The following is a 17,539-nucleotide window of genomic DNA, read 5'->3' as shown; positions in this document are numbered from 1 at the left end:
ATTTGTACTGCAGCAGCAATATTCTTGGCAGACTTATGACCTTCACCCAGTGAATCCACTGGAAAATGAGTCTAGCTGGGTCTTTTTATTGACTGTATTTCCATTATCTTCACAGTTGCTTTCTTTCCTGGCTTATCTTCTAATGGATAGAAGCTATACTCACTGGACAATAGCTGCTACACTGCTCTCTCCGTTTCCCAGAATATACCACTAATATGCCTTTTAAGGTTACTTCAGACCTGTCACACTCGTTATTGCTCTTTACAACAAACCATTTGTTCTATCTATAAGTGCATAATGTATTTCTCTTCGTACCGTGGTGTTTATACCCACTGATCTACACAGGATACGTCATCTTTTCAGATATTCTCACATGTTCACTTTCACAGCTATCAAAGGCTCACAAAGATTGAGGTATTTTCCACTTGCCCATACATTATTTGTAAAACAGGCTTTTAAAAAATACCTTAAGTACTAAGTTATAAAATTACCATGAATTTTCTCTCCCTCTCACATACACACAGAAAACATTACTGATCCTTTCCATTATAAATGAAAGTGAACAATGTGAATCATGATATTCCACATGCATCTTTTCCAGTTTTTACACCACGATGCAAACTGACCTCATAATTTTGTCATCTTCTCTATTTACAGCCCAATAATACTTTTCTGGCAGTTCACAAAGGCTACTGAATTTATGAGGCACTTCCACATATTCAGGTATTTTATGAAAACTTTGCCCACATTTCTCGAAAATGACTTCTATGTAAATTTGTCTGTACTGGACTAAAACAGCATAGGAACAAAGTTGTAGTTTATACCATTTTGTTTTAGATTTCACTGTATGGAAAGATAAGTTTTCATTGGTGATCATCTAAACTCAATACGCTGAAATGCTTTATTTTTACAGATAACGGTGTTTCTTCTCTTTTTCAGTATATAAAACCTGACGAGTACCAAATTGCTTTATCACACAAATAAGAATAATAGAATCTGACTCAACCTATTGGCTGGAAATAGAAAAGCAATGCAGCTTGTGCTAAAGTGTAGGCTATTCTTACACCGTCAGAATTAGGAAATCAGTTCTGGAATAGAAGTCCAGTTGCAAGGTACCAGATGACTTAACCTGTGGGCTGTAGTCAAGTGTCTCCACCCACTTTGTCCACAATTAGTAAGGATAGAGAGAGCTCCTTGGGTAAGTAGCATGGAAGGTGGAGAGGTTTTCTAGAACAGTACTGGCACGTAGGTTTACTTATGAAATGGGACAGGAATCGAGGCTTGTACTTGAACTCCACTAATATGGTGTGTGTACTAAGAAACATATGGCTGTATGTTGCAATAAGTGATGCATCTGGGTGAACTTGCACAGCAAGTTTCATAGTGTTCACTTCATAAAATCTAACAAGAAGATAATAAAAACGTGGATGGGAAGTAAAACAAGTGACTGCAAACATCTGTGTGAGGAGAAATGCATATCTTGATGCACAATTGGCTGGCAGTGCACTGTCATAAAGTTTCACACTGTTGGTATCCTGAAAAGAAATGGAGCAAACTATCTTGCAGTCATTTCCAAAACAGCCTCTCCTCAGATCCCTCCCAACATGCCTGCATTGCCCGGCTAAAACTCAGACATGCAAAATCTGTGTTAATCACACCAATGGAAAGGGAAGCAGGATTGCTTTAAGAATTAAGTTCGCCTCCTTTTTCAGGCTGTTCATGAACTGGCAAAGTGATGCTGGGCTTTCACAGGTGCAAGGCAGTTCTGAAACAGGACGGTTCAATCTGGTTGTCTGAAGGTTCATCGCTTCTCTTTAGCCACCGTCTCCCCTTGTCTTCACATCCCCATCTTATCTTACATTAAAGTCACTGGGCTTTTGGTGCTGACTCCAAACAGAACAGATAAGACTAAAAACTTGACATCCAAAATACACTGCAGACAGGATTGGTTTGAACTATCCCACAGTGTTATTACATAGCACCTTGTCCTGACTGGGTTATCTATTGAAAAGTCCTTTCTAAGTAAGTAACATTAAAACCTTTTCTAACAAATGGATTTCCTGACACCTGCAGTCAGAGGTGCAGTTTTACTTCTGAGCCTACAAAGCAGAGGCAGACAGAGAAAGAAACAGGTGAGAGTGTACAAATGTCAGACGAAGAAGAGTTGCTGAATCACGCATCAAAGCACGTGTAGGAGCAAGGGCTGTGCCGGTTCCTTTAAATATACAGGGTACATCGCAACCATGTTGAATCCAGCCCTGCATTCTGGGACAAAGCAGACTTAAAGCGGGCCGAAGACAAAGACTAAAAAGAGCAATAGTGAAGCTTTTTGAGAGGAGGCTGCAACCCAAAGGAGATTTAAGATTAAATCAAAGAACGTCACATTTAGTATTCAGAACACTCCGACTGAATTCTTACTGCCTGGGCTATAAATGGAATCTTACCGTGGGTTGGAATGTGAAAGTGGGCTCATTTCTTTCTGATAGTGATGCTCCTGACTGACGGGCTATGGAAAACATAAAATAACAGTGAGAAAATAACTTTGCAAATATTCTTTCAGAACGTTCAGAAGTATGTAAGAGATCCTTTATAAGGATACGCATTTGCGGCTTCTGATATTGGAATTTTATGGTCTTTCATCTTATCTGCGAAATTTAAAAGGGATATTCAGATCCTAACTGTGCCAAGGTAGAACTTAACAGATGATTCTTATCTGGGTGCAAATTCATATGAATGAAGGAGTTGACCACGCAGTCATTTCTCTGCTGTGAGTGTGGGGACAGGGCCAGGACACAGAGAGGGAAGGGTGAGATCTCTGAATCTTACCCAACAATTGTAATAATGTGCCCTCGGTGATTTACATTAAATTATTGGGTGTTTATGCATTAAAACAGCTATTTGCCAGAAACGCTGAAATTCATAAACTAATACAAAAAATATAAAGATACGCTTTGTCTCAAAGTTTATGTAATGTTTGCAGATAAGACTCCAACACATCATCCAGTGCATCAGGACAGCTCTAAACAAACCACTGAAGCAAATGCAGAAACAAGTGAGAATACAAGCATACATTAAAAGTACTTGTACAAGTTAGTTCCTGTGATGTTAAATACTGAATGTTTCGAAAGGAACTGCATCTTTATCGAAATTAATTAGAAAGAGAATGTTCTCATTGTTTGAGGAAGTGGGGAGAGATGGTGTGCTTGGGATGAATGACATTCTAATTACTGCCAAATATAAGTCGCTGCCTGATCATGGACGGTGCAATTCCCAAGTGATGGCTAGTGGAAGACTGTGGATGAGACAGAAGGTAAATTAGTCAGTCTATGAACCAAAATATCTGTCTAAATAATTTTTAGTCTCATTTCATAGTAAAGAATAGTCTGCCTCAGTTTTGCAATTTGACTTGATGTGAATAGATCCCTCCAGGGGCTGTCAAACTGAGCTCTCAGCTGGAATAATTCCGGGTTTAAATTTCACTCCTCCTGTCTGTCAGACTTCAGTTCTGTCAGACCAATTCTGTGTTAAGTGTTTTCTTTTCTGAATCATCACAATGGAGGGCAGAAGACCTTCCAAAAATTAAGTGAGAACCTTGAAATTTCAAGTGGTTTCTCGTTCAAATCCTATTTAATGACTTTGTTTTTAGACAGTTGCTTGAAGAACACTTTAGTGTTCTGTGTGTGCTCTGTACTTCAAAGAAGTGTCTAAGTGGTGAGCATATTCTGGAGCCTAAGAACGGAGCATTACACCGCTGCCAACTTTTAGGATCCATCAATTAGCAATCTGAGGGTATCCCCATAGATTGGAGTGGGCTGCCCAGGGAGTGGTGAAGTCACCGTGCCTGGAGGTGCACAAGGACCGTGGAGATGTGGCACTGAGGGACGCAGGCAGTGCTATGGTGGGGTTGGTTTGATGGTGGACTTGATGGTCTTTGTGTTTTTTCCAACCTTAATGATGATATGATTCTACGATTCAGTCTCCTTTGCGTTTCTGACTGAGAATAAGGGAGCACAGGCAAGAAGATACTCTCTTATATGTGATCTTGCTCCAAAATTCTTGTGTTGCACCTAAAGTGGTGTCTGATGTTGTCTGGAAACAGCAACCCAAGAAGCTGAGTTTCCCTGGCAGAAAAGGAAGATCTCACTGGCTCTCCAAAACAGAGCAATGCATTAAAACAGAGTTATTTCCTAAGCTTGCCAATAATTCTTGGATAATACACACACGTGTAGATATCAACTTCACGTTATACTCTGCAGTACACAGAGCTGTCTTGCACGTTGTTGCAATGCTAACATCGAACTTCATTTATCTTGAAATTTCAGAAAGCATTCAGTCAAATTTCATCTTCTAAAACAGGCAGTTCTACACATATTGATCATTAATGTGGAACTCTGCCCTGTGCCCCACGCACTTTTTGCACGGAGTCGCAGTTCCCCTTTGAAGTAAAATTCATCTAAAAAAAAAAGCAGCAGTTTATATTTATAGCTGATAGCTACGCTGGGTAATGTGTAATATTCAAAGCTGTTTTATTTCTTTTTGGCTGTCATGGTTTACAGCAGCTGCTAAACAACTTGCATTTCAACAATTTCTCCTGACAGCATATACTCGGTTCTTGCTAAGCTATCATAGGTTGTAAAATACAGTTTTAGTATAGCACTTTTATAGTTTTTTAAGGACATCTGTTCTAACTGCAGCCTGGATCCAGATGATGGATCTTGGTGCCTTTACTTCAGAAGCGTTGCTGAGATTCATTAGTCAGTAATAAGTGAAGATTTTCAATGAATCTGGAAATCACAGATAGAGGCAAGTGATGGGAAAAATAAACTCACTAAAAATGTGTTTGACTTATAAAATATTACCCTGATGTGTCTGTTCACTGGTTAACTGCGCTGCCTCACAAAGCACCCTATGTATTTCAAAATGAAAGAGACACAAAAATCTGCCTTCTGGTGGTGCTGTTGCCATAGATTCAAACAAGGTACGGAGAGGTTCTATAAGATGAATGAAAACTTAGAATGAAAAGTACTTCTTATTATTATCTTGGAAGAGCACAGGGCAAAGCAGTAGATAATAGCGATGTAAATAATCAGAAAGATACTACCTGGAAGCACATGGAAGCTTGAAAGGTTAATCATTACAAGAATTCCAAACTGTCCCTAATTTCTCAAGCTCTGATATGAGGATTACCTCTCTTTCTTTCCTGTGCAGCTAAAATCATTTGACAAAGCAACAGTAGATGGCTGCAGATACATATAAACTCTTCTCCAGTTTGTGTGTTGGATTTTGGAGGGATTGATCATCTGCAAATTCTCTCGACTCAGCCTGAATGATGGCAGTAGCAAAGATGAGGGGACATAAAAGCAGAAGACTGAAATCCAGCAGGAACAACATTCAAAGATGCTCTAATTGCTCTGGATAGGCTGTATTTCGATCTCTCCATGATTCAGTCTATCTCTGCACAGAATAACACATTTACTGCACGTGTGAATGCTAAGTGTGGGGATTCACTAAAACAGCTACATGAAATTAGCAGACATTTCCAGATGTCTAAGCCAACAGAACACCACAGATACAGCAAATAACAATTTAAATGACTAACCTATTCTATCTAAACACTTCTTAAAACTGATTTTTTTTTTTTTTTGCCTGAAAGCAACTATGAAGGCAGTGAGATCCAAGAGCTCTCTTGGCAATCACCTTCTGCTTCGTTAAGTACTGGAGCAGTACCTTTCATTTTAAAAAATCATTCAGAATCATAGAATTTCCCAGGGTGGAAGAGACCCATAAGGTCCATCAATTGCTCCATGCAGGACCACCACAAAGTCAGACCAAAGGACTGAGAGTGCAATCCAGACTACAGAGCTCTGTCTGGGCCCTGTAGGTCCCTGGAGATAATTTGCAGCTAACATTTCAGAGCATTTACCTTACAAGAACTCAGACTGGGGCATGCAGCAGTGCTTACTCTCCTAACACTGGAGCTGCCTCTGAGAGCTGTGGGCTTTACTTAAGACACATTCATTATTTATTATTGTTTCACCTGTAATAAAGTAAGAGCTATGTTGCTGTGATATAAATGGAGTGTGAGGTTATCTGGTTTTACAGCAGCTCCTGCAAAATATCTTGCTATAGTTGCTGGAATGCTATGCTGTGATTTCATACATTCAATACTCTTCAGTGGACTGTAACGAATAGTCTCCTTATAACAGCACTCTGTCACATAGTGCAGCTGTGAGATTTTGTAGCACCTTGGGCCAGGACAAGTAATGATACAAGGTGTAAAATACAGAAGGATCACACGCTAAGTGCCCTGAACTACTGCAGCTTTTTGACTCTACTCTCCTGCTTCAGTCCTTTAAGCAGTTCAGTAATGAGACTTTATCATTGTAAGAAGCAATTATTCTCCATTACTCACACTAGAACGCAATTGCTGACTGGTATATATGGGTTTCATTCATTCTGAAGATATTTTTAAGTACTATATCACACATCTGCAGGTTGTCAGCTGCTATTGACAAGCTGTACAGCCCATGTGATTATTCAGGATTTGAAGAAAGAATACATGCCAGGGCTGCTCTGAAAGTAATGCCTCCTATTTTATTATGTTGTCCCACAAAGTCAGAGGTGGATGCTGGTGATATGGTAGCAGAGGCTGAACCTTCCCATCAATATTCTCTTAAATTTTGTTGTTTTGACAGATGGCAGCAGACAAGCAGCCTGACAGAATAGCATCTGACATGGAAGCACATATGAAGCAAAGGTATGTCATTGAGTTCCTCCATCAGGAACAAATAGCACCCACTAGTATTCTTCAAATGATGGGTGTGAACACAGTGAAAATTGGATTGTGTTGGCATCATTTTTGCTAGCAATGATGCCATCATAGCAGCTATAAAACAGTGGGTCACCTCTGCACAGATGTTTATGAGCGCAGCATGCGGGCTCTTGTTCATTGCTGGTAAAAATGCATAGCTAATGGTGGTGACTATGCTGAAAAATAGTGTTTTGAAATTGAGATTTTATATGGGGACTGCTAGGTCACAGCCTGACCCACTGACTGAACACCAGGTGAGAAGGCATGGCTAATCCAGGGAGCACAGGTGCAAGCAATGCCCCTGAGTGACCAGAAGGGGTGGACACCGGGCTCACCCTCATTTAAGGGTTAGCAACAAAGGGAGCCCTTCTTGAGTCTCTATCAGCCTTTAGAACAGGTAAGCTGCTTTTTCTTGTATTGCTTTCTAAACTAAATCCTGATTGATAACTTTATAATTGGGCTATTGTCCTGGTAGAAGGTCCTATCCCACCTTCTGTTGGTAAAGATACCTCAGATTTTGAGACTACTCAAGGAAATGTTAATATTTGAGACCCCTGAAATAATAATTAAAAAAACCTCAGAATTTTAGGGAAAATACCGTAGATTTAGACTTACTGGTGGGAAACAAGAATTCCAGGTTGTTGTATCATCACTGCTTGTGCTTATGTTCACGTTACAATTGTCTATTTCTGATGCACTCAACCCGTGTGAGACTTCTGTATCCTTCAGTTCTTCGTTTTGTTGCCTCTTCATGCTAGCCAGCATCTGCAGTTCGGATGCACTCAGTCTACCTGACTGGTAGTTCTTCCAGTCATACTCCTACAAAACAAAACAATATGGACAGGGTCATGGGGCAGAACATACCAATGAAATGAATGCCTTTGGGGAATCTTAAGGAAGTTGTAATGCTAGAAGGGAGTCAAAACGTTTACTAGGATAGATTAGTTAACACATTCCTGCTCAGCAATGAAGATCATGCATGTATCCTTACAGGAAGGAAGGCACAGCTGTTACTGACCCCTGGTTGGGTTCAGTGTATTTGGTGAAGTTGCTGTTCAAGTGTAATAAAAACATGATAATTATTGTTATTATTCAAGCAAGCTTCTAGAAGTTTGGAAATCCAGCAGCTAAGGTTGCTTAAACATTTGATACATGTCTTGAAATAAACTTAATCATACAGTTATCATAGTATCATAAACACTATCAACATAACAGTTATTTGTAAAGCACAGCATAGAATTTATCTGGAAAGCTACGTGTCAGCACTAAATTTTAAAGACTACTGTAGTAATTTGCTAGTGTATACATATTAAAAAGTGATGACAGTAGGTGGCATTTATTTTATGCTCAGCAGTTGAATTGCTCAGTGCATGAGCTCCACGATTAGCACAGCTGTTACCCCCCTTTTTTTTACCTCTGGTTTTGGAGCTCTAAACTTAATTCCTGAGTCCTGTGGTTATTACCACCACTTTTAATTCCACAATAATACCTGGCGTTTTCTCTAGACATTTCTACACACAAGTGAATAGTTTATCTACTATTATTTATTTGCTTTACTATGTCTTGAGCTCGCTACATTCTATGCAGAAAGCCTGCTTTGCTTTGGAACATTAGTATTCTGCTAGATCCACAGCTGCTAAAATTGTCATTGATCTTATTGAAGGTGTTGATTTCTGGGTAATTTTCCTATGCAGAAACCTTCTGTAATTCATTTATTTGATTACAATAAGAGAAGCTTTTCCTTATTTTTCTTGCCTCATATGAATCTATTGGCAAGCAGTCCTTAAAACAAAGGAATGAACTAGCACCAAGCAGAATAAATGTGCTAGGAACTGACAGGACATTTAGCTCTTATTAATAAAGACAAAATATTCCTTGACTCTGATCTTGTCTCTTATGCCAATGAAGAAAGACGCACAGATCTTTAGTTTATATTTTTTACAGAACAACTCATAACACTGGATTGCCTTCTTGGCTTCATTCAGATGGTCAGTCTGTTTACCTTTCTTGTCTTCTACTCTTGAAGTACCACACTCAGAACTGTTGTAAAAGCTTTCAATCTATAATGTTCTCTACAACAATCTCCTTGTATTACAAAAGAATAGCTGGGACTGCATATTCTGCAGCTCTAGGTGACCAGTACAAGAGAACCTCTTCACACTTTTCCTAATCTTGGATGATTTTAAAGAGAGGATTTGAGATGAAGTTTACTTTGATGTGCAGAAGAAACTTCTGATGTAAGAAGTAATTTTTTTTTGGTGATACCTGTAAATTTCTCTAAAATGAATATTTAATTTAGTAATTAAAAGCTTATCTGGTCTTTTTGTGCATCTCTCCCTTATGATAAATACATTTTTTATTAAACTCTTAAATTCTCTGCTAGACTGACAAAACCTGTTTAAATTCATATATATTTTTCATATATGATATTTGCGTTCTTATAGGCTCAAATGATTCATTCAGGAATGTTTAATGTAGTTACACGTGCAGAAAGTTTAATTACCAGCTATCTACGTGGTTGAATATTACCCAGAGGGTTGTACTTCTTTCTTAATTAAAAATATTTGAACTTAATAATAGAGAACTCTACTAAAACATGAATAAAACATTGCAAGCAACTAGGTCCTTAAAATGTATTAAGCAGTTAGCAAACTGACTGCACTAAGAGTTGGTTGAGCATTTTTTACTTTACCAGTTCTCTGCTTGAATAGATTAGAAGAGACTACTTCTATGTGAACTCTCACTCCAATACCCATTTGTACACAACTATTATCTTGTACTTAATTCTTAAAACAAACAACAGTATTCTAAAATGGAAATAAATAGGATCATGCCCACAGCCAAAGAGATACTCCAGAGCTGCTTCACTGTAGCTAGCAATATTCTTCATTAATGTCTTTGGCTTCTATCACTAGTTTTGTCTGTCACTTCCTAAATGATGAAAAATAGTAACTCAGTAACTTCATCCAGTAGCATGAAGAGTGTACCTTGTGCTTCCATGGCTGCTCTTATCCAGAAGTTCACAACACTGCCTTAAGGTCTCAGCAGTACTTCTTATTTTCACATACTTTATAGTATTTAATCCCCACTTTTCTGTTTCCTTCACAAAGAAATCCTTAACACTCTTCATGGAAAATCATGTTCTGTTCTTACAAAATCTGCTAAGCTACTTGTGGAGTACAAGAGGAGATTCTTAGAATCCTCACAGGATGAAGAGATCCATAAACCACAACCCTTACATCAGACACCAGTACAGGAGTGACTGAATTCATTAAAAACACCGAAGTATCAGTGGCATGGCATTATCTGCATGTTAATACCAGGGGTAGACTGAGAACTTGAACATATGCTTTTCTAGACGCTCATCTTCAACTTGGTGCCCAGCTTGGATTGCTCTTGTTGGAACAGGCTGCCCAGGGAGTTGTGCAGTCACCTTCCCTGGAGGTTTTCAGGAGACGTGTAGATGTGAAACCAAGGAAGATCACTAAGTGAGCAGGGTAGCGTGGTACCCAAAATGACTCCTATCTTTCTAACACTTAATCTCCAAAATGCAAGTTGCTGAGTGCATCTATTGCTATCTATGAACCTCTGTGGTTTCTGACAGAGTATCAACTTACATGCAACAAAAAGTAGAAAAGAAAGCTTCAACAGACTGAGCTTGGTAGAGACTGTTAAGATGGAGCTGGAATGTATCTGGATGAAAGATGTACTGTTTCTCATTTCAGGCAGTTGGTTATATCTAATATAGCTTCTCTAAACAATCAAATAACTTAATTTCAAAGTAAAAACCACTTACACAAGTCTGTGTTGTCAGACATAAATTTTCTCTTGAGACTTTCTTGAGGGGGTTTTTGCTGACTGATGACTTTATTTGACCAGAAACTCTCTCGGGTTTTTCAGTTTTTTCAGACACGCTTGGGATGACTTTAAAGAATTCAGTTTTACTTCCAGTTGGAGAAAGAGAAAGAGTAGGCTTCAAGGTTGTCTGAGGGCTGATGGGTTCTGTCTTTGGCACAGTGGAACTCTGTGGTTTTGGCACCGTGCTTTCCTCGAGGTTTTGTTTGCTGCATCCTTTATTTTTCCAGTATTCATTTCTCTGTGATATCCTCTTCAATGTGTTGTCTTTAAAAGCTGCTGAATCAGGTGTTCCTTGTCTGCTGCAGCTGATCTCAAGGTTCTCAGTACTCCGGATAAAGTCACTGTTGTCATCCTAAATTCAGGAAACAAAGTAAGAGTGATTTCCCCTCACCATCACACAATACAGTCTTGCATAAAGTATTTGACCTTAAGATTTCAAAATGGCTCTTCAATTTCTGCTGCTTAATTTCAAACTTAAACATTCATCTGCTCTTCCTGACAACTACCCTGAGTACCCTACAAGCACGTCTACATCTTAAGAGAACCACAGGATAGAGAAGGAGGCAGGATTATGCTTCTCAAAACTTTAGCCCAGGTTTAGCATTCTAGTAACCTCTTAAACCTGTGTGTTATGAATGTGTTTGAAATTATAACAGTTGTGCAACAGAAAGTGAGTAAAAAGTCCACGATAACAGTAAATTCCCATTGAATCAATAGCATTCTGTATTTTCACACTGCATCTACAACTTAAGAATACAAGGAATAATTGAGATCACCTGACTTATCTGTGGATGTTAGCTGGGTGTTGCTGAAGAACTCTGGTGGTTAGTTTATAAACCTTATGTTCACACTCTCTGTCTCTGCAAAGCCTCCCATAAATCAGGTGTGATGTCCACCCATGCTGCATCTCAATAACTAACAACAAATGCAGACATATGGGAAATAACAAGGAAGCAAGTCTGGTGTTTCTTTCATGGAAGAAGGGATGAGAGAGGCCTTCATTACATCATGCTGCCCCTGTATTGGATGCTACCTGTCCAGATGTAGGATACTGCAAGATTCAGTAAGACACCAAAGTATCTTCAGTGCACCTTTCATAGCTGAGCTCCAGTCCTATGGTGTGATTTGTCTGCTACTGACTTCTGTGTGTTCAGGGTTGGATTACACAAAATGCACTTACAAAAGTTATTACTGGAAAAAGAATCTCATTTTTCCATTTATGAAATATTGCAACAGAGGATGGTTTGCAGATACAACATGAACCTCCAATGCAATGCATTTTATAACTCATCAAGTAAGAAAATGCATAAGGTGGTGAGGGAGCGTGGTGAATTCCTTAAAACATCCCTGTTTGTGGTTTGCAAAAAACAAAGGAGCAATGAATGCACAGCATGTCACCTCAGAAGGTATCTCAGTGTATTTCTACAATATCTCAATTCATTGCACATTTTTTAGGCACAGTAACGTACAGGTCGGTGAGATGTCATTCAATTTACAGACACTTTGTGTTGCTCTTGTTCACTGAATTTTTGTTGGATCTGAAATGTCCACTTCAGTTGTTTGTAATAATGATTCTGTTCCCCTGCTTAGCAGCTTCCCTGAAACACACAACTCTGTTTCCCTTCTCTACTTGTCATACGTTATCACCAAATCTGTGCTGGAAGCCCTTATTAAGTTAGGCTAATCTGAGATGGAAGACTGCTGCATTTTTTTCACATATTAGAGATAAACTGTTAACTTTGAATTATCTGAAATCTCAACCATTCCTTTCTTTCCATGTCTCTTTCAGCCACATACATACATACATATATATATATATATATATAGGTTTTAGAATATTTTGTTAAATATTAAAACATGACATAGTGCCAGAGACACCAGTAAGGTTTGCTGTGTTATCTACACCACAGCACATAGGTGTGTTTAGTGAAGATGAGTGTGATTTCCCTGAAGAATCATCACCTCCACTTATGTATTCCTAGGAAAAAACGTGCAGATGGGCAGTTGAATGTGATTGCTGGATACATAAAGCTGATCACACTTGTTGGGATGTAATTTTAAGTAGATCATTCTAATCACTCTTGAGGGCCACCTATGAGGAGCAGATGGGATACAGTCCCTTTGTATGCTGAGCTTTAACACTGAGGTATCAGTGAAATTGCCCATTGGCTATGGTAAGAGTGTATTATCTCAGTATATTACTCTTTTAATTGCCTAAGGATGGAGAGTTTCTTCGCTGGAGGCTTCACAGCCAAAAGAGAGTCTGGCAGCAGTGGGCCATGTGGGTACATTAGCACAGTCACCGGGAAGAGATTTTATCCTTTACTGATTGACCCTCATAATTGAATAACAGCATTTAACTATTTCAGTGACTCGCTGCTAAATGAGTAAGGGAATTTATGAATGCTTGCTGTGATCAGCTTGCTTGCTGAAACATCTCCTTCCCAAAAGATATGTATGAAGTGTAATTCTCGCACAGTTATTGTGCATATCCCACAGCTTCCAGTGCATGCAGCATGGAGTCAATATGCACTTATTTGAAATTTATCCTGGTGCAAAACCAATGGCCCATCTCTTGTATTTTACAGCGATTTTACTTTTCCGTGGATTATATTGCTTTTCCACAGATTTAATCAAAAAGTACATAATTCTCCTTTGCAGCTCCACTAACTTCAAATGTACGCTGTGATGAAACTGGGATTTGGCCTCTTTAAATGTAAGCTTAGAACTGATGACAGAGCGATGCAAATGACAAGAAAAGCTATTTTAAAAATGACTTTAATCAAGAACTAAGTTTCACTTCTATTTCTGGGGGTCTCAAAATGTAAGCTTGTATGCGATTGTTTTAGTTGTGATTGGAGGAATGTCTTGTTTAGTTTGAGAGAACGAACCCATCTATGTTATACAGAAACACAATGCAGCTGGAGTTCAGAGAAAGCTCTAATATATTTAAGGGTAATGAAGGACAATTGTAGTATCAAGCACCTGAAACAATGTAGCTTACTTCAGTGTGCAAGATTAACATGCTTTGTTAAAAAAATCATTGCAAGATTCACTGTAACTTTGGCAAGTAAATGTTTTGTTCTCTAAGCAAAATAAATTAGGGAATATTTTATCATTTGGCCAAGGAATTTTAGTAATTTTGCATGCATACCTCAAACTGTTATAAAAGCAGCTACTATTAAGTCAATGATCTTATGTTTGACTATCATGGCTTTTCCAGGCTGCTATTTTCCACAATTTTCAGTGCCCAAAATAAAAGTGTTGTCAGCTATCTGAATATTAAAGATTCAGACTATCAGCATAATGCTAGCCAGCTTTATAGCAAAAAGCAATGAAACACAACTGTACAGGGAAGAGGATGAACATGGACAAAACAGGTTTGCTAAGTAATTTGTTGGTTCAATGACTTCTTCAAGACGGTAGAATGGCCTAACTATGAATTGTTAACATGGCAGTTAACTAGTCAGCATGCTGTAGGTCTGTTTGCCGCAACTATGATCTTTTTTATTTGCATGTAACATATCTCCAGATGCAATATCGACCTATGTAATGCAGTCTGCATCCAAGGACCGTGAATGAAACAGTCCGTGCCCTGTTCTGCCTCTGGCACACGGTCCAAGGAAGTTTTAAGTTTATATAGTAGTGCAAATCTTTGTAGGCAAGATAGGAATAGTCTTTCAGTCTGTCTTGCATCAGCCTTATAAATGGTATTAATGTTGTGCCACAATGTTCTTCCTGTGCTGTCAAGACAGGAGTGTTTGATCATGGCTTTTATCTTTCTACACTTGGCACTGAATCTCTGGGGCAGGATGACAGTATGGCAGGACATTACAGATAACATGCAATGATGTGAGATTTATAGCTCCTTGTGAGGAACAATAGATCTTTTAGCAGAACTGGGTAAGGTAAAGACCCAAGAACACCACACAATGCTTCACATTTGTCACCGGGCCTTGTCTATCCATCAAGGACCTCATGCTTTCCTGTATTACTGGTGATGTTATACAGCATGTGGACTCTTTCATATCCCAGGACAGTAAGCTTCCTGTGATGGATGATGGCATCTGTTAATGTCTGAATGGAAAAGCAAGGAGTGCTTTGAATTGTTAGGATTTTTAAATGGGAGAGAAGCCCATCAAGGACGTAGTTTTTTGGCAACTCTGTTTTCCAGCAAATGAATCCACCAGCAGTACAAGCAACCCAACAGTGTGCCAGCCACCCGGTGACAGCCCCAGTCTGGTCTGCTGCAGCACTAACAGACTGCCAGATGAACTGAGGCCTGGAGCTTTTAGTGGGGCATGTCATGAAAATAAGCCACTGATTGTTGTACATGAGGATAACTGACAAAGAAATTATCTGAAATCGAAGCCGTTCTGTATCTTCAGTATATTATCACATATTTAACACTGTTCATGAATTATTAGCCTGACTAAGACTGATTTAACTCTGAAATTCTGGAACCTTGTTTGAAATGACAAAACCTCACAGGCTTCTTCAGATAGTGGGGAAACCCACAAAATCATAAGAAAAAAAAGCTGATAGGAATGTTATCTGTTGTAATTAGCATCAGGAATATGGATTCCCACTATATTTGTTTAGTGTGTCCTAGCATTAGGTATCTTGATTGGATTTTTACTCCTATGAGGAAAAGACTGAAATGCTGGGGAACAGATTTTGTAATTAAAAATGAGATACACCAGAATGTGCAACAGAGTTGGTGAGCAAGACAATATCTGCTTACAGTTCTAAAAGGCACAATGAAGCCTTATTTACTGGACACTCATTCAAGCATAAAAAAAAAACAAAACATGTTTTGCTAAAATCTACGATGCAGGCTTTCCTAAATTCTGCTAGAAGATGCTCAAAGAATGCTCACATCTCAGCACTGGCATAAGGGCTGACAAAGACTTAAGTTTCTTTTGTCCACTTGTTACAGAGAGGATGCCTTCATTTTCTCCCCTGTATTCTGTTAGATACAGCAACCTGACAGAGACAAATTTACTTAAAGGTATATGGGGAAAAGATGATTTATCTTTCCCGTCTACCTTGAAGACAGAATCTCAACTTAGGAGTTTTAGGACAAAGACTATTTTATCAAGAACTGCACGCACAAAGCGGCCTACCTCTTCACTACTGTCACTTCCTTGAAAGTTATCTTCAGGTTGGGTTTCCCCCTGGACATATTTACTGTCTTGCTTCAAATCTAGAGGGAAAATGCAGCATTCTGGTGATGTATTTGGGGATTTCCCATGAGGAGCTGATCGAGGTCTTGATGAAAATGTGAATATCTCTTTATGATTCATGTTGCAATCAACCATTTCGTCATGCTGATCCTCAATAAAGGCGGTCTCTAGTGAGGTTAAATCACAGCAGGCTGAACCTTGAGTGGCTGCATGCTGCTCGCTCCCATCCAACTGAATGTTCTCAGTGGAACTTTCTGGAAACACCCATTCATCTGAAATGCAAAATATTTACTGCACTGTAAAACATGTAACTATACTTTATACTGATAGCTCTCTTTTTCTCTGTAAGTCATATGGAAAAAGTAAGTTTGTTTTTTTAATACATCTGGGATGGCGATGAAGGTTCAATGAAAGACATCAGGCTGCTTTCTAGGGAGCGCAACCAAAACACTTCTGATCGCAGCTCAAAAAATGCAGAGGGTACAACACATGACGTGCAAACTCGTGATTTTCAGATCTGAACCCATTTAGCTGCTAGGATCTGAAAATGAGCTTCATTCCAGGAAAATGTAATTTTACTAAATTTGGCAATTGATCTTTTTCTATAGGCTTATTTTTGTGGCTCTTTTCCCTCCAAAAATCACACGTACTTGGTGGAAGGTTCTTAACGTTGCAATCTACTGCTTTATTATTGAAATCCTACACCTTCTTTTATATCCAGAACCTATGGTTTAAATCTCAATTTCAAACTGTAGCTCTATTGAAAAACAGCATGACATGAAAAATGTATGAAGATATCTGTTTCACCGGGTTTCCCTGAACACGGACTGTACTAATCTGCCAATATGAAAACAAACAATAAACTTCAGAAATGGATTTGAAGATTGAGAGCACCAGATAAACATGAAAAGACCATTTTTACGTTCCCATTGTTAAGTTATATTTTGCAGTTTGGAATGATGACATCGAAAAAAAATATATATGTCAATTTGATTGATTAAAACCAATCTCAGATAGCAGCTGAGATAAGGAGAACCGCTCAAGTATGCGATCCTCCCTCATCTTCATGAAAGGTAGCGTGCTGTGGGTTATTCACTGGATTTGGAAACTTTCTGGCTCCATAAAACAAAGTTACCAACCATATTAAAAAAAGAAAAGTCTCAATAAAAAGTACTATAAACTTAATAATAAAGTAGCAGTGCGATAATAAAATGCCTGCTGTCACAGAGCAGAGTAAATTTACTATGGAATTCGATTCTTTCTCAGTTTTGTTGGACATAGTTATTACTTCAGGCAGATTCAGCTTAGGAAAAAAACAAATTCTGAACTAAATGAAAGCAAAAGAAAGAGAAAAATGAGAATGCTGGCAAGAGTGCTTGCCTTCTTACTATGCTGCTCTGATTCTTCCAGTTTACTGAATGCAGCCAGTGAAGCTACTGAGCTGCAGTTAGCATCCTACGCAGCAGTTTGGACCAGGTGAAAAGCGGGGACTCAACACATCTTGTATATTCATGGCTTGCACCTTCTTGTTCCAGAGGAGAGAATTTCTCAGTCTCTAAATAAAAAGCACCTGTAGCCAGAAGCCCCAAGGCTTTTCAATCTCTTCTAAAATTAGATAATATACCGTACAATACCAACTGCATTTTGTAAATACAGGACATTGCTTTTGGACTGTGAGAGTTGC

At 38.7% G+C, this 17,539-nt stretch overlaps 1 protein-coding gene across 3 annotated transcripts in view; it reads right to left on the bottom strand.

The window, feature by feature from the left end:
* CFAP20DC (CFAP20 domain containing) overlaps window positions 1-17,539 on the bottom strand; it is a 62,504-nt gene that overhangs the window by 15,067 nt on the left and 29,898 nt on the right. For 2 of the 3 annotated variants that reach the window (XM_072347367.1, XM_072347368.1), the window contains 3 exons: window positions 15,796-16,127; window positions 10,608-11,021; window positions 7,427-7,630 (listed from right to left, as the gene is read on the bottom strand). In XM_072347367.1, the coding sequence (XP_072203468.1) occupies window positions 7,427-7,630; window positions 10,608-11,021; window positions 15,796-16,127 (950 nt within the window). Of the gene's footprint in view, window positions 1-2,444; window positions 2,507-7,426; window positions 7,631-10,607; window positions 11,022-15,795; window positions 16,128-17,539 lie in introns of all 3 variants that reach the window. The other variant, XM_072347366.1, reaches the window with a different exon arrangement.

The sequence above is a fragment of the Excalfactoria chinensis genome, chromosome 12, assembly GCF_039878825.1.
Source record: "Excalfactoria chinensis isolate bCotChi1 chromosome 12, bCotChi1.hap2, whole genome shotgun sequence".
Classification (NCBI taxonomy): Eukaryota; Metazoa; Chordata; class Aves; order Galliformes; family Phasianidae; genus Excalfactoria; species Excalfactoria chinensis.
The sequence above is the reverse complement of the archived record's forward strand: the minus strand, read 5'-3'. Positions and strand labels throughout refer to the sequence as shown.